This window comes from Rhyacophila brunnea, unplaced genomic scaffold (assembly GCF_057557595.1).
Source record: "Rhyacophila brunnea isolate RB1 unplaced genomic scaffold, BYU_Rbru_1.0 scaffold_16, whole genome shotgun sequence".
NCBI classification, from domain to species: Eukaryota; Metazoa; Arthropoda; class Insecta; order Trichoptera; family Rhyacophilidae; genus Rhyacophila; species Rhyacophila brunnea.
The window spans coordinates 28553157-28580011 of record NW_028232816.1 but is presented as its reverse complement, the minus strand read 5'-3'; the positions used below and the strand labels follow the sequence as shown (position 1 = coordinate 28580011).

The 26855-nt window shown below is 36.6% G+C and overlaps 1 protein-coding gene across 1 annotated transcript; it reads right to left on the bottom strand.

Moving 5' to 3' along the window:
- Positions 1-1167: 1167 nt before the first annotated feature.
- Positions 1168-26027, bottom strand: LOC147074602 (neuronal acetylcholine receptor subunit alpha-6-like). The gene is made up of 9 exons (XM_085943867.1): positions 25895-26027; positions 24060-24226; positions 16874-16918; positions 14766-14875; positions 13620-13824; positions 12017-12182; positions 6432-6584; positions 4350-4519; positions 1168-1430 (listed from the first exon to the last, which is right to left on the bottom strand). The coding sequence occupies exons 1-9, from the start codon at positions 25956-25958 to the stop codon at positions 1245-1247; spliced, it is 1266 nt and encodes a 421-aa protein (XP_085799993.1). The 5' UTR covers positions 25959-26027; the 3' UTR covers positions 1168-1244.
- Between the last annotated feature and the right edge of the window lie 828 nt (positions 26028-26855).

Below are 26855 nucleotides of genomic sequence, written 5' to 3'. Positions count from 1 at the left end.
ACCAGAACCACCTCTGGAGAGCTCTGGAGCGCTCCGGTTCGTGAATTCCCCAAGACTTGATAAGAAATATTTATTTTTTATTTTACACATATTATATCTGTTTTGTGACTTAATTATAAATATATGCTTATCAAAGTAGTGATATCCCATGAGATAGACAGATCATGCACTCTTTATGTGCGGTACCTATATAAAGTCAAAAATAAATACACATGTATTTTTGACAGTACATGAGATTTCTTCGCCTGCAGCGATTGCAAATTTTGTCTACCATAATCTTCATGTCTGACGTTTACAATATTGTAATCAAATTTTGTATAATACATAAGATTTGTAAAACACGATAAAAATTGAGCACACTTCGCTTCGATTTGTGAAATATTCTATTTCGGGCGCAGTAAATTATACGAATATGTTAATTTGGCATATTCAAGCCATTTGTAAGACTTACCTCTCTTTATTTCCCTCTCACACTCGAACATAATATCAAAAACTACTGTCGAATAAGACAACAAACTTCTTGTCCACGTGTTAAAACTGCGAACTAACGAGCCCCTCCTGTTTAGTCGACTACAGCAACTTCCAGCTATCGATGTGATCTTGGACAGTATGTACATTAATTTATTGTAATTCTGCATTGCTTCGTCGTCATATACAAATAAGCTTCACTTTTTATTAATACACTATTTTAGATTCCCTTTTTTATATATAAAAAAATATATATAAAGAGCGGAGTTGTTCCATTTACGATATTGGAAATTTGGCACTTGCAGTTGACTGTTTTTTGTGAAGAACGATAACGCATTTATTTATAGGTTTAGGACTTTGAAATTTTGTGTGAGCACAGAAAATATGCTTAATAATAAAATAAAATCTCATGTTTGGTCAAAAGTCCAGTTAGCTGATTTGCAGATTAAGCTGTGATACATGATTATACGCGTATGGCCGGAATGGTTACAGTTAGAGAGAGATTTTCCATCTCATATGAGAACAATTAATTGGACATATAGCAGGGATATAGGACAGAGCCCGCAGCTCATATCGGCCAAACCCTGTGCGCCCTTGTCAAAGTCTGCCAGAATAACGTGCGTACAGGGTATAATGTTGTACAACCAAATCGGAATGTATATAGGGAGTTTTATATAAAAATGATGAACAGCCATTTTTGTAAACCTAAAATTTCTCCACACCCGTTTATTTTCTTTAACCGTTGTTTACAGCTGATAAATATTTAACATCATTATTTAATCACTGACGATTAAAAACTTAGAAAGTAAAATTGCATAAGTGAACAGAACGATAATTAAAAACAGTCTGTTTAAAATCCAGGCGAATCGTATCCAAACTGCATTCGGAGAACTGTCAATTTTGTCAGCTGGTAAATCTCCGTCGGTTTCTGCCATTGTTGAATACGTCGAATAAACGGTTGCCTGTAATTTGAATTGAAAAATAATGAAAATAATTGCCATAAATAAAAATATATCTATACCTACGTACTACCTGTAATTTTACGACATAGTGATGGGGAACGAATTTTATTTAATGATTTCTTTAACGCATATATTTAGAACGTACGAAGATCATGATTTATTTATACTTTGGAAACGATATTAGATTGATTAATCCATTGGAGACGATCGGCACCAATTGACAACGCTGTTGATAAAGTGATTCTGGCCAATCGGTGTCAATTTGGCGCCGCTTGTCTTTAGTACAAATGTTTTTTTTTATAGATATTTCTTAAAATCCTACTATAACTTTACAACAGAATGGTTGAAAAGAAATATTAATGATTTCTTAAATGTAGCTATTTTAATATTAATACTATCGACCGAGGGTAATGATTTCAAGTTATACACATTTAATATTTTTATAAAAATCGATGTGTTTTAAAATAAATATAAAAAATATTAAAACGGTGAATTAGTCAAAAATCTACACGAGAAAAAATAGAAAACTTAATACACTAAATTTTCATAATAAATAATGTAGGTAATAATAATATGTGGTCCTGTGACAAATTCACATTTTATAACATTTTTTTACAATTATGTAAGTTTATCTTTGACTTAAAAAAATCTTTTTAATGTTTTCAGATACATGTTTATTAATTAATGCAGCTGCAATTGTAAATTATCAAAAAAATGTCTCAAATTGCAAGCTTCGTATTTTTCCGCTAGGTGCCTCTGCTGGCATGCCTCTCCCCCTTAAGTAGAAATAGTCGCTAGTTCAATAATTTTAATATGCATTCGGTAAAAGTCTGGAATTTATTCAAATTTTTGAAGAAATTGCGACAATATGCGTTCTATATTATTTGTCATGATAAATACATTTTAAAATTCCGATTGATTTAGGTTTTGTACTATTCTATTTTAAGTGATTTTTGCGACCTGGAATATGCTGGTCGACTTCTTAAGGCACTATGATGCACATTAGCAGTGGTGTGCCAATTCAAAGTGTTGCCCTTAAGCACACTTTTATAATGTCGTCCCTTTCATTTTTAGTCTCACATCCTATGCAAATTCGTCAGATATCCATCTATTTTATTAAGTACCACGTTTTTCTTAGCTCGTATTCTTGTTTCTCCGGTGGTTGTTTATCCAGTACAAATCTTGCAATCGATTCTTAACTAACTTCCCGACTAGCTAGACATTTGAAACTTTTAGAATATATCAGAACACGATGCCAATGCATTCTTTTAATACTTTTAGCCATCTTTGAGTAGAATTGAATTCATTTTCAGTTAATTCTGTTTTGTATGAAAAGTTATTTCGAAAGAAAGTGATGACTGCATAAAGTATTTTTATTACATAAAATATTATTCTTTTAAACCTCTCGCTCTAATGTTTTCTAATATAGTCATATTTCAGTACATCCATGTGCAGTGGTGTTAAGATTTTTTAGATTTATTATTTTTTAAACGCATTTACAAAACCATTAGTAAAATTAATATTAACATTATATTATTATAGTGACATATTTACGATAAAAAATTATATTTTATAATCTTTGTGATCCCAAATTTGACAAAAATTAGGCATTTATAATTCAAAAAACGGGCACGATTAACACATTTGAAGATAATTCTAAAGATATTGATTATAAGCTATGTATTTGACCATTCGAATGTGATAAACATCCTACAAATAATGATTGCTTTATAATAATTAATTAAACCTAAGAATAAGGTAGTATTTTTTTGAAATACGCCATTTCTATTGGCATTTCCCAGTAGTTAAGCAACAATAAACGGCCGTAGCCATAAATTGACAAACGATAAATGAAGTAGGGAGTAATATCATGGTAACGCGCGTGTTTGAACATGTACCATTTTAAAAAAAATAATAAAAATTCGGTTAGGTACACGTTCAAACAGTATCTTTAGAATTATCTTCAAATGTGTTAATCGAGCCCATTTTTGACTAATAAAATGCCTAATTCTTGCCAAATTTGGGATCACAGAGAATATCAATATAATTTTTTATCGTGAATATGTCACTAGATAATGTTAACATTAATTTTACTAATAGTTTTGTAAATGCGTTTAAAAATTAATAAATTTAAAAAATCTTAACACCACTGCACATGGATGTACTGAAATATGACTATATTCTAAAATATTAGAGCGAGAGGTTTAAAAGAATACTATTTTATGTAATAAAAATACTTAATGCAGTCATCAAATGTTTAAAATAAATATAAAGGATAATAAGGCTTTAAAATAATATAAATAGATTATCTACAACGTTTAAGGCGAAGTCTTCACTGAGCCTTTTTTAAAGAGGCACCTAGCGGAAAAATACGAAGCTTGCAATTTGAGACATTTTTTTGATAATTTACAATTTCAACTATATTAATGAATAAATATGTATCTGAAAACATTAAAAAGAAAAATATTTTTTATTTTAAGTCAAAGATAAACTTACAATTGTAAAAAATGTAATAAAATATGAATTTGTTAAATCGGACCGCACCCTATTATTACATATATTTTATGGTCATATTTATTATTAAAAATTAGTTTATTAAGTTTTCTAAGCATCACCTAAACGTACTCTTAATCAGCTCCGGCTTTAGGTACGCGTAGGTCTGAGGAGTTGACACGTTTGGAAGCCTGATTGTGAAAATGTTGCCCGTACGGTAAACCGCAATAAAGGTAAGTATACTAAGAGTTAAATGTTGATAAGGTTTTTTATGATTCTGTATTTTCTAACGAGCCAACCGCATCATATGCTTCATTAAAAATTAAAAATTAAAAAAATGCAGTATATTATGTTTTTGTTCCTGCATGGCTTGCGCACCCCTGCTGCCAATTGGCTAGTGATAATTAGTACCTATTATGTACTTACAGGTTTTAGTCCAGGGAACATGATCACTCGTCCAACTCTACTGTCCATCAGTCTGATGAAGGAGTCGATCCATTTCGGCACTTCTTGACGTTTCCTGACCATATTTCTGGTGAATACGTCGAACATCAGCAATATCCATGATAATACATACGAGTCACGAAAGTATGCAACTGTCAAAGATTGATTACATTTTAACTGATTATAATGTTAGCAGTGTACACAAACTGCAGTAATTGAGGCTCTGTGGGTCTATTCTCTACACAGCGGTTATCATATTTAGGGAATGGGACGACTGGACTCCGGACAATTGGACGCCGCACTGTCGTAGACACGTATACAGAACGTAGACGAGGTATTTTAATCAGTTTCTATCTACTACTTAGTAGTTTTAATTCATTTTACTCTTAACATAATGTATTTTTTATTGCGGATTGAGAATTACCATGCCCAAGGCTTTATATAAAATAAAAAAACTCTTTTTTCGTTGGAACTTAAACATATGCACGATTAAATCATTATTTACGTCTGCATATCGTCGGTGTTTTGTAAAAAGGGCGAATTAACCAAAATGCTACTTTACAGGATGAGGGTTTTTAACTTTTGACATTTATTTGTTTTTTACCTGTAGATGATTATAAATATCTATCAAGTTTATAATAAAGCTTAGAAAGAATACTGTCATTATAATAGGTATTATTATATAATATTTTAAAAGGCCTAATATGTCACATTTGCTTTTTATTTCGTAATTTTATTTTATTTAATTTTAGTCGATTATCGTTTTTAAGTACTTTCCTGTGGAGATAAAAATTTGCCGTTTTTACACAACAAAGCTAGTGAGGTACATATTGTATTTTCATTAAAATCTCGATTTCGCCAAAATGGTTGATTCGCCCTTTTTACAAAACACCGACGATATTTACATTCTCACCAACTATTAAATCATAATATAACCATTTAAATATAAATAATAATGTTAAATATTTTTTTTAAAGTACTTATAAGTACCTAACGTCTATTTATTTTTGAATTCCGTGGCGGCCAGTTGTCCCGGTGCCAAATCGTCCAAGATCCCATATTTATGTGCATGCTTGGATCAAAAAACTTTATCGGCTTATAAATATTCACGCGATAGTCGCATCGTACGTATCATAAATATGCGCATGAGCGGTAGAATGATGGTCGTGACCCTGGCGGCAAATCATACGAACTCCACCGCACAAAACATGGACGGAATAACTTGTTGAACACTTGAAAACGGAGATTGTCGCGACAATCAGAATTTTTATTTGTCATTTTCACAGTAGTTTAATTAACATGCTATTGTTGGCAGTATATCCATGCACAGTGTATACAGGCGCTATAAATTTTAATACGTATGGGATTGTAAATTCTACATAACTGCTCTCAATATTCTATGAATAAAGTTTTTTTTATCAAGTAATTAATAAGCAAGTAGTTAACATTCATCCTTCGTAAAGCCAGAAATATGTTAATACAAACCTCTACTCCGAGGAGGTTCACATTATGATCTTATTAAGATCGGACATGGTCACAAAAAAAGTCAGTTTTGAATGCGGTCACTAATTTTATTGTTTTCGACAAAAAATGTCTTGGGTACCAATTCTCGATTCAACATTAGTGTTTTTAGATTTGTATCCGGAAATTTGTACGTAAACAGTTCACCGCAGGACATTTATTCGTGCGCTGCAGTACGTGAAACATGAGTTCGTGTAACATTTAATCAAATGACGAGTTCTTCGTTGAACATTTCACCGTGGAGTATATTTTTACGTATGCTACAACACGTGGAGATGTCTTTACTAGGTTAGGTTAGGTTAGGGTTAATCTAATCGGAACAGTACTACTTGCAAACTATCGCCACATTTTGTAAGATACGTACAAATGTATTCCACGGTGAAATGTTCAACGAAGAACTCGTCATTTGATAAAATGTTATACGAACTCATGTTTCACGTACTGCGGCGCACGAATAAGTGTCCCATGATGAACTGCATGCGTATAACTTACATGTAACCTTTTAGATTTTGGTCAAAGAGGCAGTGTCTCAATATAACTTACCGGCATATGGAAGAGAGTCGCTCATGCTGGGTATTAGGTACACAACGTGCTGAATATGGATAAAATGGTAAAGGATATTCAACAGGTTGAAGAGTGTCCGCTTCAAAGATACTATATCAAGAAACACAGATGAGATCCCCACAGCCAACATACCTACAAAAAACACATACTTTGTATTCAAAATGGCATCCTCCACAAAGAGCATTTTCAGTGACGTCCCGTAGGGGTAGGCAGATTGAGCGTCGCTTGGGAGCGGCAGTTACTCGAAGGGCGGCAAATCGAGGATAATCATTTGGTATAGGTATATTCAAAAAGCTAATAACAAAAATATCCATTGAAAAATCAGCTCACTGGTTTTATCGAGTTCGCGATATCTAGTTTACTTCCGTTCCCCTTCGACGTCCTTGGTGACCAGAAACGACACGTGCAGATTTGTTAATAATTAGTCTGATATTTTGTTAGTAATGTATCCATACAATACATTTCCCAGATACTGGACTCGTGAAAGGATGTTAAAAATAATGTATAAAGAAATGAGGCGGCATTTTGGCGCTGCCTATGAGCGGCATTTTATCTAGTGACGTCACTGAGCATTGTCATAACTTCACAAGTCAGTGGTTTTATTATTTTTTTTCTTTTTACGGCATCCTTCATAAAATTATATAAAGATCGTTTCTTAACGCGGCGTATAGTGAACATTACAAATTATTAATTTAAGGCGTTCACAACATGACATTTAGACACAAAGAAATATTATTAAAACAGTATTATATAAAAGTAGTTAAACAGTAGAAACAGTGTAAATATACAAAAAAATATAAATTTGCTACAAGGAAGTACACCGAATGAGCTAAGCAGACCCTATATTAAGAATTTATAAAACAATGCCCACCTATACTCACCTAATGCAGATGGAATATGTCAATATCTGAAGTGATTTGGTTGAACAGAGTATGTAAGCATACCTAAGAGGAAGCTAGTTGGATAAAGCCACGGATAGTATCCATACAACGTTAAGTAAAGGAGTCTCAAAAAATTATTTTGAACTCTCTCGATCAGGTATTTCAACCGATGCGGGCCCTAAACAATCGACCCACTCTCAAGCCGGCTTCTAACTAAGGAGTTATGGAGAATTTTTAATACCGTAATACCCGAAAAGACCCGGGAAGTACGCAAGACGAAGCCCAACATTTCTTGTGCCTTTTTACAAATGATATGGCCACTAAATGTCACCTTACTATCAAACGCAATGCCAATATCCCTTATCTCATAGATGGTATTTGCGAAAAAACTCTGCAATGCAACTGATATTGAAAAAATAATACTCGCGAGGCTCTAGTAAACGATAAAATGTTGCATCTATCAATGTTGAAGTCCAGTTGGTTACGACTGCCCCAATCTAATATATTATCTAGCTATATCAAGTTGAAGTTGACGTCAATCGTCCACGGTGACAACCTCCATGAAGCGTTTCACGTCATCAGCGAACAACAAAAACATAACATTTTTAATGACCATTGTTATGTCATTTATAAAAATCGTGAACAACAATGCCCCCAAGTTTGAGCCCTGAAGGACACCAGAAAATATTTTAAATATTCGTGACTGATAGAACCCATACGATACTTATTGTTGACAGTTCCTAAAATAACTCCCGAATAACTTCAAGAATCGATCCGACAATCCAATAAGTTGGAGTTTTTCCATCAGGATGTCATGATCGACTGTAAAATGCTTTCGAGAAGTCATTGTAAGAACAGTCAACCTGATGACACATAATTGGTAAATACCATCAGGTTAGATTCAGTTGATGGGCCTGCTCTAAATCCATCCTGTTCATTTATTATAAATGGCTCAATTTTTGAGAAATCATCTAGTGCATGATCATGAACTTTTACTGGTGCAGAGAGAACAGCTATCGGCCTGTAATTCTCCACTGATGACTCTTGTGACCACTCTTATGGATTGGAGTAACCTTCGACATCTTTCAAGATTCCGGAAAGATACCCGTCTCCATTGTGACATATCGATTAGTGGGATGTGTGTACCTGTTATTCACTTAGTTTCTCAAATCTTGCTATCAAACTAGACACAAATACTCATATTCCCATTTCTACATGTGCTCACAGGAGGAGGGGGAGGTGGAAATGGTTCAGGGTCTCGTTCGGGTTTTTATATTTGGGGGAGCGGCAATTTTAAGTTGGCACCAGCGGTCGAAATGAACTGAAACGCACGGGTTCGTGAAATACTTGAGTCAACCACCAGCCTCGAAGAAAAATGAAGAATTACTCTCGGGTTCAGGAATTATGGTTAAGGCAATAATTGGGTTCGTATTTTCCTCCCTCTGAACAAAAGCATTTATTTTCCATACAACTGTAGTTACCTACTAGGTACTAAAAAAATATTTCTAATGCTTTATACAACGTACCTAATATTCTTCTGCACGTATTTATATGTTTTTTTTTTGTGATTTTACCGAGGCTTTGACTGCGACTCGCTGTCATATCGCCTCTTCTCTTCTAGAAGGGGATCCGTCGATCAGGTCCTCACTCCTATTCTGTTAAATAACTTTACAATTTTGCCTAGCTCTTCCGTCTTACTCACCGCCAGGACACCCTTCAATTCGTCGACATTCTCATAGATATCCGCAATTCGCATCTGTACTCTGTGAAGTTCATATTTAGGGCATTGTAGTGCTATATCTACAATATCCTCTAAAATATGACATTCATCGCAGAGTTGCGATTCGCTTCTTCCCATGAGGACATCACATCTTTTGCCCATTGTGTGCCCTGTTCTCAGCCTCAGTATTAACTTAAGCTCATTCCTCGTCAAAGTATTTATATGTTTTGTTTTAATTACCTAACTTTATAAAATACACGACAAAAAGACCGATCTGTTTTCAAATTTGGTCAAAACAGCTCTTGCACGACGGTTAATATTCATAGAGATATTTATATGGAAAGAATGAATAATGTATAATAATAATAATATCCCTATTGATTGATTAATTTCAGTGTGAATGATTTTTGTCGTACAAAATATTATATAATACTTACACACCAGTGGCGAGGGGTGGAGGTAGGCTATTAAACTTAACTTTGCCAGTCATACTTATTTGTTTTCATTGAACGAAGAATACAATTTTGCAAATGATAGGTACTTGTTAGTTTTTAAACCCTGTCTAAACTAAACCATAATCGTTTATGTTTGCTATAGGCCAGGGGTCGGCAAACCGCGGCTCACGAGCCGAATGTGGCTTTTTGGGAATTGGCGTGCGGCTCTTTGCCGAATTCCCAATTTTTACAAAATTCCCAATTTTTATTTTTTGTCATAGATTTGTACACTTATTATATTATATTATTTATAACATTATCGAGAGCCTAATTTTTCCTCAGTGATGGTTGATGCGAAAAGGTATGATTGTTGTTGTTTTAAATCCGCCCATTGCAAAAGTCGATAAATCAAATTTTTCTCCATTTGATATTGACATGAGCACTTTTGAAATTCAATTTTATTGGTAGATTTAACAAGCAAATAGTTATGGAGCTCAAAATTTGTAGATTTTGCCACCAAAATTGAGGATTTGGAGAGAGAAAAATGCAATTTAATTTCACAACACAAGTGGGCGCTCTAAAAGATCTACCTAAAGTAGATACTACAATTTTTAATACATATTATGGAACAGCTTTCCGAACTCATATTCGAGTCTACATAATAATATGTATGTGAACAATCATTTTCAAACATGAACAATATAAATAGCATTTAGAGAAGCCAAATAACCGATGAGAATTTTTGGAGTCACGTCTGAAATTAAAAAAAAGTTACATAGCAAACATACACACTCTCCAAAGAAATGCAAGGAAGGTCATTGCTCACATTAGTTTTAAGGAATGCGTAAAAATTGTATGTAATTCATATTCTGTAAAAAATATATAAATAATGTCAACAATAAAAACATATAATATTAAGAATTTACGTTAGTTTTATTCGGGAAATCTTCTTCACTTAATAAATAAACAATTATAAAATGTAATTAATTCTTTTAAATAAATCATATTTATAAAAATACACGTATGGCTCTCGAATTTTTTTTTCATCGTTGTTGCACTCATATTTGGCTCTTTTGATTTAAGAGTTTGCCGACCCCTGCTATAGGCGATCTGACAAAATAGTGCACACTTTTTCAGTCATACTGATTTCATCGAAATAATATTACAGACAGTGCTAGTATTTTTTTTAAATTCATTAAGACCTGCCACACGAAACCATAATCGATAAAAAATATTCCTCTATCTATAAAATATTTAAAATTATGTATGGTTTGATGACATAATTTTATATATTTTATGGATAAACGAATATTTATTAACTATTGTGTACAATGACTTGGCTTAGGCAAGGTTTGATTTAATTTTAAAAACTAACAAACACTATATACACATTGTAGTTTTAGTTCAATGAAAACAAATACGTTTGACCGACAAAGTTTAGTGTGCACTATTCATGTCAGATCTCAACAGCCTACCTCCACCCTTCACCACTGTACCACACAAAGAAAATATTTTTTATTGTTATTTAACATCTTTTTATTACAATAAAACCTATTAATTTGGTAAATTATGTGACGTTGTATTACCAAAATACGTGTTACGTTTCGTGATGTCATATTCTTTTCAATTAATGTTCCTAATTTAAAATTATTAAACAAACATATTCAGCGCTCAATCATTTTTCGAAAATATTAACTCAGTTATCCAATTTTATGTGTATTTTATTAAGTGTGTTAGATTTTTTTTATAATATGGCATATTTAGAACATATGGTCAAATATTTTTTTCCACGACACGGATCGATAATTTTAGGGATTTCATGAACCGGAACGGCGTTCTGGTGCGCTCGGTCTATTTCGAGCCCTGAACATATTATATTAAAAAAAAACATGTGATCGATTTATCCGCATAGTTTTGTTTTTATATATCAATTTATTATATAACTGTTCAGTGAGAACTTTTAGGTATGTTCCAAAAAAGCTCGCACACGCTCCGGTTCATAAACTGTTATATTTCGAGCACTAGTTGGCACTCGTGCCAACCACTCTTGTCGGGGCCCTGTGTGGATATCTATGTTGTCATCAATGACATTATTAATGGACAACGCACTCAATACAGTAGCTAGCAATAAAATTCACGCACAGCAACATTCGCACATGTATAGGTAGACGTCACGCAATTTCCATTATGCGATATCACGCATCGGTAATTTATAGCAATATCACCTTTATTATAATGGCGTTAGAATAGTGTTTCTAGTGTAAGTGTTCATTTGAGCGAACCCGTTCGAACCGAACCGTTCGGCAGACCCGACTAAAAGCATCGGGAATTTATAGCAATGTCACCTTTATTGTAATGGCGTTAGAACAGATTATGCCATTCGGCAGACCCGACAAAAAAGTGAGTGTCATTTTTATTCCCAGATGATTCGTCCATATTAATGTCATTGGTTGTCATCTATAAACTGTAACTACTATACCAGTGAATCAAATAATAATTAGACGCCATACAAAAATGAGTTTGACTTACCGATGAAGGGAAACAAAAGCACGTTGATATGACGGTCTTCTTTTCTTTTAATAACAAATAGTACGTCGAATGTTGGTCGAGCCATTGGGTAATTACGTTCATCTTGTATGAACTCAGCTGATTCTAGGTCCCAAAATTTACTTGCGAGAGGTCTGTTTATAGTTACCTGAAAACGTTTCAAAAATACCATAATATAAACATTGTATAAACCATGGTTTTCCAAAAATTTTCTGCGATGAAACACTTCGCAAGTCCAGAAATTTTAACGGAACACCTACGTATTATATTTTATGGGGTTGGTAAATAATACATAATCAATAAATTAAAAAAACGAACTGAGGAAAAAAACAATAATTATAAATATTAACTATTTTTTGATTCAACGAATAATTCATAAGATTTAAGAATGTAACATTCTAATTATTGAACATACATAATTTTGAAAACACTTCTGAGAAAATATAATATTAAATATGTATAACCAATAGAAAAAATCTTTTTTGAAAAAAGTATGACACCCAGCAGGAATCGTACCTGCATTTCTCGGGTTTCGCACACAGTAATATAAAAAAATACTGAATATTATTATATAACCAACTTTGCAATCCACATCCGGTATACTAATTACTATTATACACACAAATGAAGCTGAATTTTGTAGTTTTTATTAGTATACATTTCAAAAACCAGAATCAAAAAAAAATGGAGGTAGGTAACCAACTTTGAAACAGATAGCATATTATCTGAAGGGGTATACATAGGGATTGCAATGCCGGTATTTCAAAACCGGTATTTCAGTATTTATCAATACCGAAATACGGGTTTTAAAAATCCAAAATTCTGGAATTTTCGGTATTAAGAAAGCACACTCGTTTACGTTTTTGAAAATGAATTATAAGTTATGTGCTGCTAAAATGTAAATATATTGAGTGAATCCAACAGAGGTGAAAAAATAATAAAACAAATTTCATCAAATATATTAATATAAGTTAGTAATTGTCTTGATGAATTATCATAATATTATTTCGAAATAGAAAACATCCGTGACAAAAATGTTCAATTATTCTATAATTATTGATGACAAACGTCGAATTTAAGAAGCTTTTCCTGCAGCCGGGACTTATTTGCACTTGATGAACTTTTGAGGGCTTTAGTTAAAATTGTCAATATATTCAAATTATTCATAAAAAATCACTAGTTCTACAATTATGATCAATATGTCATATTTTTAAATGTCAACATAATAAATGTAGGAATGTAGGTTTTTGCTATAAAATAATATTTTAAAAAGATTTTAATAGCTAGGTATATTTATTGATAAGTACCTACTTCTGTTTTTTATGTTTAAGAAATACCGGTACCTATTCAATAAGAAATACCGAAATACCGGTATTGACATTTTCATTCGGTATTGCAATCCCTAGCTATACATTAATACATTAAATCTTTTACAATATAACAAAATGCATTATTGAAGTTGCGTTAATAATTAATTATTTACTATTATTAAGATAGTTAATTTACTTGAAGAGTCGACAACGGAGTTTGTTTTAAGAATGGAAGTTTCAAATGTTGTTAATTGTAGAATTTGATCTAACCTTACCTTGGAATGGTTTAAATGAATGTTGACATGTGCTCTGGCGTAGACAAGTGTTCCAAAAGTAACGCTGCAGTTGCTGCTGTCATAGGGCCACTTGGTGAAGTCTTTCATACATATGGCCTGATAGAGGAACTTGTCTGTGCAGTGAACGTAACCTGACGATTGCACCACACACGGTGTAACAAAGTTGGCCATTGTCGTTACTTCTCTGGAACACCAAAAAATAATTTATTTGATATCAATAACCGCGTTGACTTGAAAGCCGGGATAAGTATTTATTGTTTTATTTTTTAACATGTATATGTTTTACCGCTCGCCGTGACATTGGCATTAAAATAAAATTCTGTGCACAAAATTCAATTGTAACGCAGAATGTTACCAGCCGAGCGGCTGACGGTTCTCGTCCGATCACCGAAGTTAAGCGACATTGCGGACGGATAGTACTTGGACGGGTGACCGCTTTTGTAATATGCAAAATAATATTTTGACATTTTAATATTAATATGTCAATGATATAATTCATCAAGACCTGCTTAGACTAAACAATAATTGTCAATAAAAAATATTCTTCTATCTATAAAATATCTAAAATTGTGTATGGTTTATTTATGGCATATTTTTGGATATTTTTTCACATGAAAAAATAACTTTCGGTTAGCAGCTGAACGCCCTGATTTTGCACCAACGGTCACCGCGCCAATAGCAACAATGTTACGGTATAAATATTAACTGCGAACGATCGAATTTTTTCGAGAGCCGTCCGTACCCCGGCTTTAGGAGAAACAATCGCTCTCAGACATATACAGGTTCCAATGTACTTCCATGTAGCGGAGTTACTCAGCATCAGGCTACTGATGTATTTATATAATTTAACCTTAGTATTTTTTTTATGATTACGATAGGGATTAAAACAGAATATAATAGACTTCTGCTCAGGCGCGCACACAGTGGAGGATTTTGGGTACGGACTCCGGATCCCCCCCAGTAAAGAAAATAAAAAATAATAAATTGTGCACTGTTTTAGTCATAGAATTTTTAAGAATATTAAAAAAAAATGCAAAACCTTTTTACCCCCCCCCCCCCCCCCTTCAACCATTTTTTCTGTGTGCGCGCCTGCTCATGCTGTTTTATCATTGGTATTATACGTACGAATTCAAAACACAAAATGGCGGAATCCAAATATTTGAGCTCGACATGTACAGTTCTGTTATATTTCCGTAATCTTTAGGATCCCATCTCAAAAATTCATCAGGCCACACCTGAAAGTGACAATTACATTAATTTGATACCATAAAAAGGATATTGAAAAGTAAATTAGCATTTTTGCTTCTAAATGGATCATTTATACCTCCATAGGGTGGTGGTTATATTCACTGACTTTGCATACACCTTACAGGAAATCATTGTTAACTGGCTCGCACATCTAAACTCGTCTCGTCTACAATATTTCTATACAGACGCCAACCTCGCCGGTCGGTAGTTATAGTGTATTTAAACGTTTCGAGAGGTTACACGCAACTGTTGCGAGGCGCAGATGTGCGCGGTTCAATATGAAATATCGGTGCAACGTTCCTAGAAGGTTGATGTCAAGTTTAGATGTGCGAGCCGGCTTAGATACACCCAACCCATTGGGCACTGGATTAAATACAAAAATAAAACAAAATTCATTCTTTGCCAGTCACGAGTTCGAACCCGTGACTAGAGACATCATATCGAATTTAAAAATATCGATACCCGCGAAGCTATTCTAAATACAAGGCAGTTATCGGTGGCTGTCCACGGTAGTTTATCATATGTATTCAGACGGTTAATTGTTCAGTAAGTTAACCGTTTAAACTGTCCTACACAGAACGTCATTATAATATTATGTCACCGGGTCAGTTTAAGTAATTTTGAGTATGCATCTATACAGCCAAATCTCTCCCAAAGCCTCAACTCTCCGTGTTATCTCCGTGTTAGGCGTCCATATCTGATAACAAACCACACGTAGTTTCAGACCCAAGTTAAGGTCTCGATTGCTAAGGAGGCGACTCATTTTGAGAAAGGCACTCCTTGCGATCTCAATTTTAGTTTTTTTTTCACTGAGACTCGTCCCATTTCTCATTGACCCATGTTATATTTATAGTGGGTCACACGTTTAATCGGTTCGTTTATAACGAAACTTGTACTGGTGTTTTGTGTTACTGTATTTGAAACTGTTTATAATTTTGTTTTACCTGGTGTTCATTTTTATCCCTTAACCCTTTGGCTGCTACGATGTTGCGCAAAATCCGGTCGAGGAATGCTACCAATAATTGTCGATAAATTAAAGTATTGTATTATTTTTAGACACCTTACCACTATAATTGATTCTGCAATATCGGAATATTATGAAAACACGTTTTGTAAATAATTTATCGTTTTGAATAGATAACGAGCCAAGTAATTGACATATCTCTTTCTCGCTCTATCATATGGGCAATCGCAAGAGCGAGCGAAATGCACGATCCGCGCACAGAGTTTTGATTTTTATCAGTTATTGGAAACAATCGGTTATGCCACACGAGGGATAATACGAAGTAGTGGAATTAGGAAACTACCCGGCTGAAAAGAAAAATGTTGCATGGTGGCCTCGTTAAAAGATCGCGTACAATATGCGTGATTTGTGAAAAAGGTCTTCATGGTGTTTGTTTATTGTAACATTTAAAATATGTATTGCAAATGATTTTATTTCATTATTTTTTTATAAATGAAACTGTTTTTATATAGCACAAATCCACTCTACTTTAAACACTGAGTTGAGTAAAAGTCTTTCACATTATTTCAAATGCATAAAATAAAATAAAACATTGTCCTTCCACCAAGAATTTGACTGTAAACAAATTTTTATATGGTAAACTGAAATTTGTATTTTGAATTGTTTTTATTGTAAAAAGGGTGATGCCATGAAAGAAATACAATAGTTATAAGTTCTAAACCTACTCAGTCACAAAACATATATGAATCGGGTTATATTACACAACAATAAAACTAAATAGATAAACAATGTTTCGTACCACTGGTGCAGTAGTATGTTCCCAAATTAACTTAACATTTCAGGCATCAAAAGCAAAACGACGATCGTTGTTAGCATTTCTGGCCATTATCAAAAACAACGATATATTGTTGCGTAGCATTCTAAGGGTTAAGAATTGTCACCAATTAATTATTGTAATAATAATCAATAAAATTATTGATCAGTTTGACAGTAAAAAATGAAAGAAAAGTATTATATTTACCATTGTCAAAACTAGTGTTAGATGTATACTATTTGTTTGGCTCATCTGAAAAAAGAAACATGCATTCATGTATTTACATTAAGGGTCCATGTTTCACAGGCATCATAGGCATTTTACGCTTAAGACACAATTGGAGGAAGATTCTATTCAGACGCCCAAATGCGCTCCATCAACGCTCCATCCAAATCAACAATACTTATCTTCACATTTCTTAAGGCTATACTTCAGCTGGGGCACGGTCTAAAACGATCGTGACTACGCGACGCGAAGATTGTGCAAACGACGCGCGCAGAATAAAACATAATTTGTCTTAAAAATTCAACATGCGTCTATTTAATGTTATGTTTATTTTCTATGAGTAATAATAATAATATATCCATTGACATGTTTTCTTTTTCAAGTAAATGGGTAACGTTTTTTAGTCATATTTACACAATTTAAGAATTCATTCCCCCAATGCCATCACAAAACAAATTGACGTGTTCACAGCTCGACTTTCGCTCTCCGATTGGCAGCGAATCCGAAATTTCGTCGCACCTATAGTTGAAAATTATTTGCCGTTTCACTGAAGTGAAGTTAAGACTGAGCTGAACAGGAACAAGGTCATTCATAGTTTAGTCGGAAAGTAGCCTCAGCGTTGAAAGGACGTCATTTTAATTCAGTCTAACCTCAAAAACCTCTAACCATCGGGGATTTATTTTAAGAAACGCAATAATTATTAATTACAATTCTCGTTCAAATGAATAATCATTATTAGTATTATTAGTATAATTAACTTCAAACATAAAATGTAAGCGACGTAACCTGATGCCGGCCGAAGGAATACAGGGCTGTCAAAATAATATCAATCTAATGGTACGTTTTAAAGAGTTACAAATTTAAAGTTAAAAATAGCTTACTGTAGAGATGGCTGAGCCACAAAGCTGGGCCTAGAACAGGCAGATGCCACTTTGTGGTTTTCGCCCCGGCGGCCATCTGGTCTGCTCTCCTGGCAGAAGACAGGCTGTACATGGGGTGGGAATCCTTCCCTCTGAGGGACTACGTTGGGGTAGTCAAATGTAATATATGCCACCTCTACGGACACATGGCCAAAGGGTGTGCGAACAAGACCCCGACATGCAGCCACTGCGCCGTCTCCAGCCACGACCGAGAGGACTGCCCCAATAAAGGAAACCCACCAAAATGCGTGGCTTGCCACAAGCATAAGCAGCCGTCAGACCATCCCACCGGCAGTCTCGAGTGCCCAGCAAGGCTACACGCTGAGCTGCGCGAGAGGGCGACGGTGGACTACACTGCCACGCGATGATAACCTTCGCTCAGTTGAACGTCAACCTGAGCGACGCCGGCTCGGCGGAGTTGATTGAGACTATGCAGTCCGCGGGCATGTCTCTGGCGCTGGTCCAGGAACCGTACCACTGGGGCTCTGAAAAGGGCCCCAAAGTCACTGAAAAGGGACTTGGGTGCGCGGGCCTTGTCGTCAGTGCCAGATGTGCAGAGCCAAAGGCCTGTGTATTCGCTCTTGACCCCCGCCTTGGCGTGCTGTCGCTCTTGCACCTGTCAACTGAGCTAGTCGCGTGCGCGGATATAAGCTTTCCCGGAGGAGGCAGCGTGGTGGTTAACTCCGCCTACTTCAGCTTTAAGAGCACAAAGGAACACGTGGCATCAGTGCTCGACGGCATTCTACGCGCAGTTGGTGACAGGGATGTCATCATCTGTGCGGATGCCAACTCGCAATCCCCCCTCTGGGCGCCCGTGGATATCCCCATGTGCGACGCAGACGTCATCGAGGAGCTGGTGCACCAGCACAACCTGGTCGTCCTCAACGACCCCAACAGCATGCCGACTTTTGTGTCGCACGCAAACCGCGGAAGCACCCACATCGACATCACCCTGGCCACTGAGTCCGTCGCGAGACGAATCAGCGGCTGGAGAGTCCATGAGAGCGCTTCCATGAGTGATCACCGGTTGATCACTTTTGAGCTGGCCGCTGACTCCTCGCACAATGGCGTCTCTGACGTATCCCCACCCCCGCCTACGCGATTTAGAACGCGTGACGGGAATTGGGAAAAGTTTGAAGAGGTGCTTTCCAAAAAGCTTGACAGGACATCTAGAACCCGTTTTCCGGACCTACACTCGGCCGCCTCACGACTGACTGCAGACATCACCGGATCAGCCGAAGCTTCACTCGGACGCTGCAAGCCCAAGCCACCAAGCCAGTCGCCGTGGTGGACGCAGCATGTTTCGCGCCTGCGTGACCTTTTCAGAAAAGCACGCAAGGCCCACCAACGTGCACGCCTGCGCAAGCAATCACCTGCCTCCATCGATCCCCTTGCAACCATGGCCAAATCCACCCGAATGGAATACAAGAAAGCAATCACTCAAGCCAAGAAAGACTACTGGCGTAACTTCGTCACCGTCGAGGGAGGTTCGGACCCCTGGGGTCCTCCATACCGCGCATTGAGGCTGGGACTCAGACCGACGAGCCTCTTGTGCGGTATCGAGAGACCGGGTGGCGGATTCACCAGTACTGAGTCTGAAACGGCTGCGGTCCTACTCGAGGCTCTCATCCCCCTGGATGATGTATCCAGGGATGATGACGCCATGAGGATGGCCCGCTTCGAGGCTTCTCTTCCCATCGACACGGATCACTCATCGTTGCCTTCCGAACAGGAGATCAACCACATCGTACGCACGTTGATTGTTGGCAAAGCCCCAGGCCCGGACTGCATTGACAATTTACTTGTCAAACGCACATGGGCCATCGCCGCACCAGAGATTACAGCCCTCTTCAGTGACTGCATCAGGAGCGGCACGTTCCCCGACTGCTGGAAGAGGGGCTTACTTAAGGTAATCCCCAAAGCTGGCAGCCGAGAACCATCTAGTCCCAAAGCCTACCGCCCTCTAACACTTCTGCCCGCTCTGGGCAAAGTGCTGGAGAAGCTACTGTGCCGCAGGATTGAAGCCCACCTGGAGACACACTCGCCGCTTTCCGATAAACAATTTGGATTCAGAAGAGGCAAATCAACAGTCGACGCCATAAGGAATGTGATTGCCATTGCTGAAAATTCCCGCCGTAAATACGTCCTAGGAGTTTTCCTGGACATTGCAGGTGCGTTTGATAGTGCATCCTGGCCTCTTATACTTCAAAAGCTCCGGCTGAAGAGACTACCAGGAAATTTGTTCGCGTCAATTCAAAGTTATTTCACCAATAGATCGATCGAGTTTCGAGTTGGATCAACCACAATAGAGAGGAACACCAGCATGGGATGTCCCCAGGGCTCAGTCCTCGGGCCACTTCTCTGGAACGTACTCTTCGACGATCTCCTTAGAATTCTGCTTCCAACCGACTGTACTGTCATCGCTTACGCAGACGATGCGCTGCTGCTGGTCCAGGCCGACAGCAGGGCGAAGATTGAGAGCACCGTTGGCGAAGCCTTAGCATCAATTGAGGCTTGGGGTAGATTAACTAGACTATCATTCGCACCTTCCAAGACAGAAGCCATTGTCCTCAAAGGACCGAGACGTCTTAGCTGTTCGAGACTACCCACAGTCCGATTCGGTGACACGAGAGTGAAAGTGTCGAAGATCGTCACCTATCTAGGCGTCAAAATGGACACAATGTTAAATTTCCTACACCATGCAGAAACCCAAGTCCACAAGGCTGGGGTGGCCTTGCAGAGGATCGGCCGTATGGCTGGTGAAGGATGGGGCTTAAAAGTAAGGGCGCTCAAGATCGCCTATGGCGCCATTTTTATGGGAATCGCGGCTTATGCCGCCAGTGCTTGGTGCCCGCGCATTCCCAAAAGTGTCAAACTTAGAATCTCTCTTTTAAGAGGACAGCGCATCGCGCTCCTGTCCATTACCAAGGCCTACCGTACTACCTCAACTGACGCGCTCCCGGTCCTGGCCGGCATTCTCCCACTTGACCTGCACATTCAGGTCAGCGGCGCTTCAATATTGCTCCTCAAGGGCGAGGAGGCCGACGTTGGTGATTTTAACCTCGTCCCCCCCCCTCGGCTAGCTGGCGAAGGAGTAGCATTATTGAGGCGCAGAATTAGAATCATGTCGCTTGATGCGGCCTTTAAGACCTGGCAGCGAAAGTGGAACGAATCGACCAAGGGCTGGCACACATATACGTTTTTTCCAGATATACAGTGGCGAATGGAGATAACCAAATACCTGACTCCAGACCATTACACCAGTCAATTTGTGACTGGTCATGGTGGATTCGCTGGCAAGCTCTTCGAGCTTGGACTTGCAAACCGTCCGACATGTCCATGCGGAGGGGAAATACAGGATGCCAACCACATCCTATGGGAGTGTCTGAGTATGTGCTCCGAACGGGAGGAAATGCTCAGGTCGGTCCAACCAGCTGTTGGACCCATCGGCCCGTCCGACCTGATTGCTACTAAGGCCAATTATCTTGCTTTCAAAAAATTTGCGGCGTCTTACTACGGGCGTGAAGATCTCTTCACATAAATTTTGCTGCCTGTATGATTAGCTTCGTTCTTTAATTTAATAAACAAGTAGGTTCATTTTCTTTTTAGTAATTTCCATGTGCTTTTTCTCTCCCTGGCACTTTGCATTAGAGTAAACTCAGTAAACTCAGTCAGAGCTCACTTTGAGCGTAGCAATCTAAGTCTTGGCTCCCAGGACACTCCCAGGCCAATTCTTAGATGCTTCACATCACCAATTGATGGGTCCCGTGATACTCTCGATTAAGACCGAGGGTGGTACGGGGCGGGTTTGGTGGAGGGACTTTAACTTCAATGTACAGATGGAATAATTACATATTTCCAAGCGTCAAACGGCATACAACATTCATCTAAAATAAGTATGAAAAGACTAGCTCATTATGTTATGTTATTTTTGTATTGTTCTTATTTTTTTGCTTATCAAAATATTTAACATATTATCTGTGATGTGTATTTTGAGTATATCGTAATATGTATCTTGTATCATTAAAATTGCTATTAAGTTGATGTAACATAGGAAAATCTGTAAATCATTAAAATGTTAATTTCGTTATAGTTTTTAATTAAACCTGTGCAATTACATATTAAATTTAAACACTGTTGTACTGTGTGACTTTTATAATATCAGATAGCCTTACGCGAGATGGGCAAGATAAAAAATAAAACTGTAGGATGTCTGCAGAAGATTAAACAAAACCCAGCTCATTGGATAACCGAGTGGTAAGCAATCAGCGCTCGAAATGGAAAAATTTACTAACCGGAGCGCTCGACAATTTTCTGAAGTAATTAAGATATTTATCAAATTTTATGTGTATTTTATAAAGATAAGTGTGTTAGTTTTTTTTTATTTTATAGCCTATCTAGCTTATACGGTCAAATTATTGTTTCCACAAGACGGAGCGATAGTTTTACCGATTTCACAACCGGAAAGGCGCTCAGGTGCGCTCCGGTCCATTTCGAGACATGAAGCAACTGTATATATTATATTTTTCTGCCAAATTGCACACAATTAAAAACAACTTATCATATGAATAAGTACCTAATACGTCTTCGACAGCCCTGGCATGATTACATACGCTTTTGTCGGTACCCTTGTTATGTTCTCAGCGACCCGCTAGCTTTTAATAAAAAAAATTATCTGTGGGTGGCTCCACGTTAATAATCATTTTTCATATAAATTATTTTTTGCATTGGCTTTACTTACCAACAAAATACAATAATTATTGTACCTACCTATTGTTGTAAAAGTAAAGTTGCGTTACTTGTAAAACTTGTAAAAGTGTCAGACTAAATTTAAACTTATGGGGTAAGTAATAAAAAGTCATTAATTGAGTTAGCATTTCGTAGAATTCCATTTTAAAAGTCACTTTCTTTTTATAATAAACAGACATCACCATATTCCACTTTTTCATATGCATTAGAATTAAACAATATGTAGCTATTTTTTTTAATAATTATGTAATAGGTCTTACACATTCAAAATAAATACTATTCATTTATAATGTTTTTTGGATAGCACATGAAATAAAAATGTAGGTAGATATGTTTTTCAACACCCTTCGTATGTTTAGTTCTCGGACAATTAATTTCAGGTTAAAACGTTATAAATATATTATTAACTTATTATTAAGTTTATATCGTGGCTATCCATCATATTGGTTGCAATACTTCCCACCAAACATCTGATCAACAAATTGAATTTAGTAACGTTTACGTATATTAGAAGATATCATTTTTTGGTCACCCATACTTTCTTCACGTCGACAGTGTTTATGATTTAGATTTAATTAAGAGATCATTGTTTACTTTAGAGTCTTTAGACCAAAGCATTGTCAGCGACCTTTGAATATTACCAGTAGAGCAACAATTCCGGACCACATGTAAAAAAAATCATATTTTCAATTCTCAAGGGCAATTATGTAGAGCGTCCCCTTAAGGAGGCCCCCTCCTTCGTCTATACTCTATTGGTATAAGTAGTTATATTTTAGTAGAACATAATATTATGTTGATTTATAAAACAACGCGTGAATTTTACAGCCGACCGTAGGTTCGAACCCACGTGTGCCCGGGTGTGCTGACGTCTGCTCTATGGTGGGCTTCACTGTGAACATGACCTTATGCTAACTCTTCACAATTTCCTAAATCAGGCAAATATTTGTGGTTACATGGTGTCCACCATTGTGTAGAGGGCGACATACGCGTTGGACGGAAAATGATTGCCGTCTGTCGACACAGTGTCGGTAGTTCAACACAAAGTAGGGATAGCAATACCGTTATTCTGGAAACCGGGATCCCAGTATTAATCAATACAAAAATACCGGTTTTAATAATTTAAAAAAGGTAAGTATTTAAAAGGGGAGGAATTGAAATAAGCGAGATCTAAAATGATTATATCAACCGACAAAAGTGAAATAATAACTAAAAATCCACTACACATTCATTTTGGGCGGAAAAATTCTCGACTTCGGTTTTGGACAATTTTTTTTTTATTTCATAAATAAAGTGGACGGGATTGAGAAAAAAATAGCGCACCGTAAAGAAAATTCTAGACACGTTTTTAAAATGGTACTGGTATTCAATATGAAATATCAAAATACTGGTATTAATGTATGCAGCCCCAATCACCAACATTTACCTGACTTGGACCATTGTGAATAGGAGCGATTAGGTACACGGTCTAGATAACTGTATTGAATAGATTGAATACCTACTTGGTATGCATTGTGAAGGTTTTGTACCACCATTTGAAGAGTAGCATTGATAGTATTGTTGTAATTCTTGACAGGTCTTAAGTCTTTGTTGTAATTACACAGAATTTTATTATGTAATTGTTTCTCCATAGTGACTGGTTTTGTTTCCGCCTTGCATTCCTGTGAAACTGAAGACACATATAAAATAAATACAAAGTTAATATTACCGACGATTAACCCTACGATACAAATTCAATAAGTAAAAATAAAAAATGACCAAGTGGCAACATTGACACCAGTAGATGTGTCCATACAAAGACGACTGAAGATTGCGTTGGTCCATAGCAAAAGTTGGGAAATGCCAAACTGCCAGCAAGTCCCATCTGCTAACAGCAGAGGGCGAAGGGCGAACAACCGGCGTCATAAAACTGGCCTCTTTACTAAGGGAAGGAAAATTTCTAACAGAAAAACCCGGTCGAGCCGGCCCACGTGGCTCAGGCCTCGGGTGCGCTGGGCTAATCACATTTCCTCCTTAAAAACAACCAATTAATATAACATCGTCACAGCAGCCTCGGACGACAACTGGCTCTGTAAACCGACGACCCAGCTATATGGATAACGAAACCGGTAGGTCTCTAACAACTCGAGCTTGCGCATTGGTACATAACCTAATGTTCTCACCCTGCGTACCCCCGGAAAGGACCTGCACGCTACACGCATCATGCACACCTACAGTACGGACATCCTAGGGCTGAATTAAGTGCGCTGTAAAGGAACTGGGAGAAAGTTGATTGAGGGTTACTCTATTGTTTACTCTCATCGCAAGGGAGTGGCAGTATTGATATCAAAAATGCTGGAAAAATTCGCCACTCTGAACGAGCTTGCCATCGGAGGTACCATTTTTCCCCACAAAGATATCCACAAATACACGTGGACGTCTCCTGATGGACGCACTAGTATGCAGATTGACCACTTCTTGTAGAGCGTGAAGCACCGAAATGAACTTCTGACGTGCGCACTTACAGAGGCACCGAAACAAAAATACTATCCAAATGAATACAATCAGTAACAAACTCGTTATGCACAGTAAAAACAAAGCAATGATTCGGTTCGTGGATTGTATGCGTACGAATACGTATACCGTTGTCAGCGCTACGGGCACACCGACTGCCAGGTAATTAGTAACACTAGTAGAGCTACACCATCGACCAACCGAATCATTGTTTTGTTTTTACTGTACTTGTCTCATTTTTTTTTTTCTTAACTTATAATTATTGTTCACACCAACAACTGAGCGTATATTATCAGATCAAGCCGTCAGCTGAATGCAGTACTATGCTAACTCACATTTGAAATATTTTAGAAGGCAGTTCTTTGAAACAACTTACTTAAATTATTTATTACCTGTACCTATAGATAAATGTATAAGTACATAATATAATAGTAGGACTGTTGATGAAAATAATGATGCATAAATATGTATATAACTTAAAAATGATGTTTCAAAAAACACGTCTGTGAAATATTTGAAATGTGAGTTAGAATTTAATAGTTCTGCATAGTGTCAACACGATTGAGTTGGTAGCTTAATCATTCCGTGTGATTGCCATTTAAAGTTGACGATTACTCACGACGATCTATGAATCAAAATGTTCTACCATAATAATTATAATCTGTTTCGCTTGTTCCTGAGCCTCCCTCATTCCAGACCCAAAATGACAACTCCCTGACAATCCTCTCACCCAGGATCCAGCAAGGAGAAGTGCCACTATCTATTGTACGTAACTTCGTGATGACAATAGTATAACCAGTAAAAATACTACAATGAAAAGGTTAATCAAAAGTTTTTTACGTACCAGCATAGTTGAGGATGATCACGAAAACAAATAAGATATAAAATTTTGATGAAATACTCATCATTTCATATTTGAAACTACATTAAAAACAGTAACAAGTCCAACTGGATACATGACAGATAAAAAATTAATGACAGAAGGTTATACACCCAGTAATTTAATATTTTACATGGCATTATATAATTAATCATAATATAGGTGTAATATCGTGATACTTTTGCAAATCAAGATTATGTGACGTAACGGGTGTAAAATAGTGCATACGGCTATCCCAGGGGTCGGCAAACTCTTGGACCAAAGGAGCCAAATATGAGTGGCACAACGGTTAAAAAAAAATCGAGAGCCATACGTATATTTTTTATAAATATGATTTATTTAAATGAATTAATTACATTTTATAATTATTGTTTATTAAATTTATTAAGTGATGAAGAAATCCTGAATAAAACTAACGTAAATATACGGTTTTTATTGTTGAAATTATAAACATTATTTTTACAGAATATGAATTAAGTACATACAATTTTCACGCATCCCTTAAAACAAATGTGAACAGTGTCCTTTCTTGCATTTCTTTGGAGATTTTCTGTATGTTTGGTATTTAGGTAACTTGTAGTTTTTAATTTTAGGCGCGAATCCAAATTATTCTCATCGGTTATTTGGCTTCTCTAAATGCTAGACCTACACATTTGGAGCTCTATAACTCTTTCCTTGTTAAAGCCACCAACAAAATTGTATTTTAAAAGTGCTCGTGTCATTATCAAATGGGGAAAATTTTAATTAGTCGACTTTTGCAATGGGCGGATTTAAAACAACAACAATCACACATTTTTGCATCAACCATCACAGAAGAAAAATTAGGCTCGCGATAATGTCATTATATAATATAATAAATGTAAAAATCAATGACAAAAATTAAAAATTGTTAATTTTGCAAAAGTTTTTGTAAAAAATGGGAATT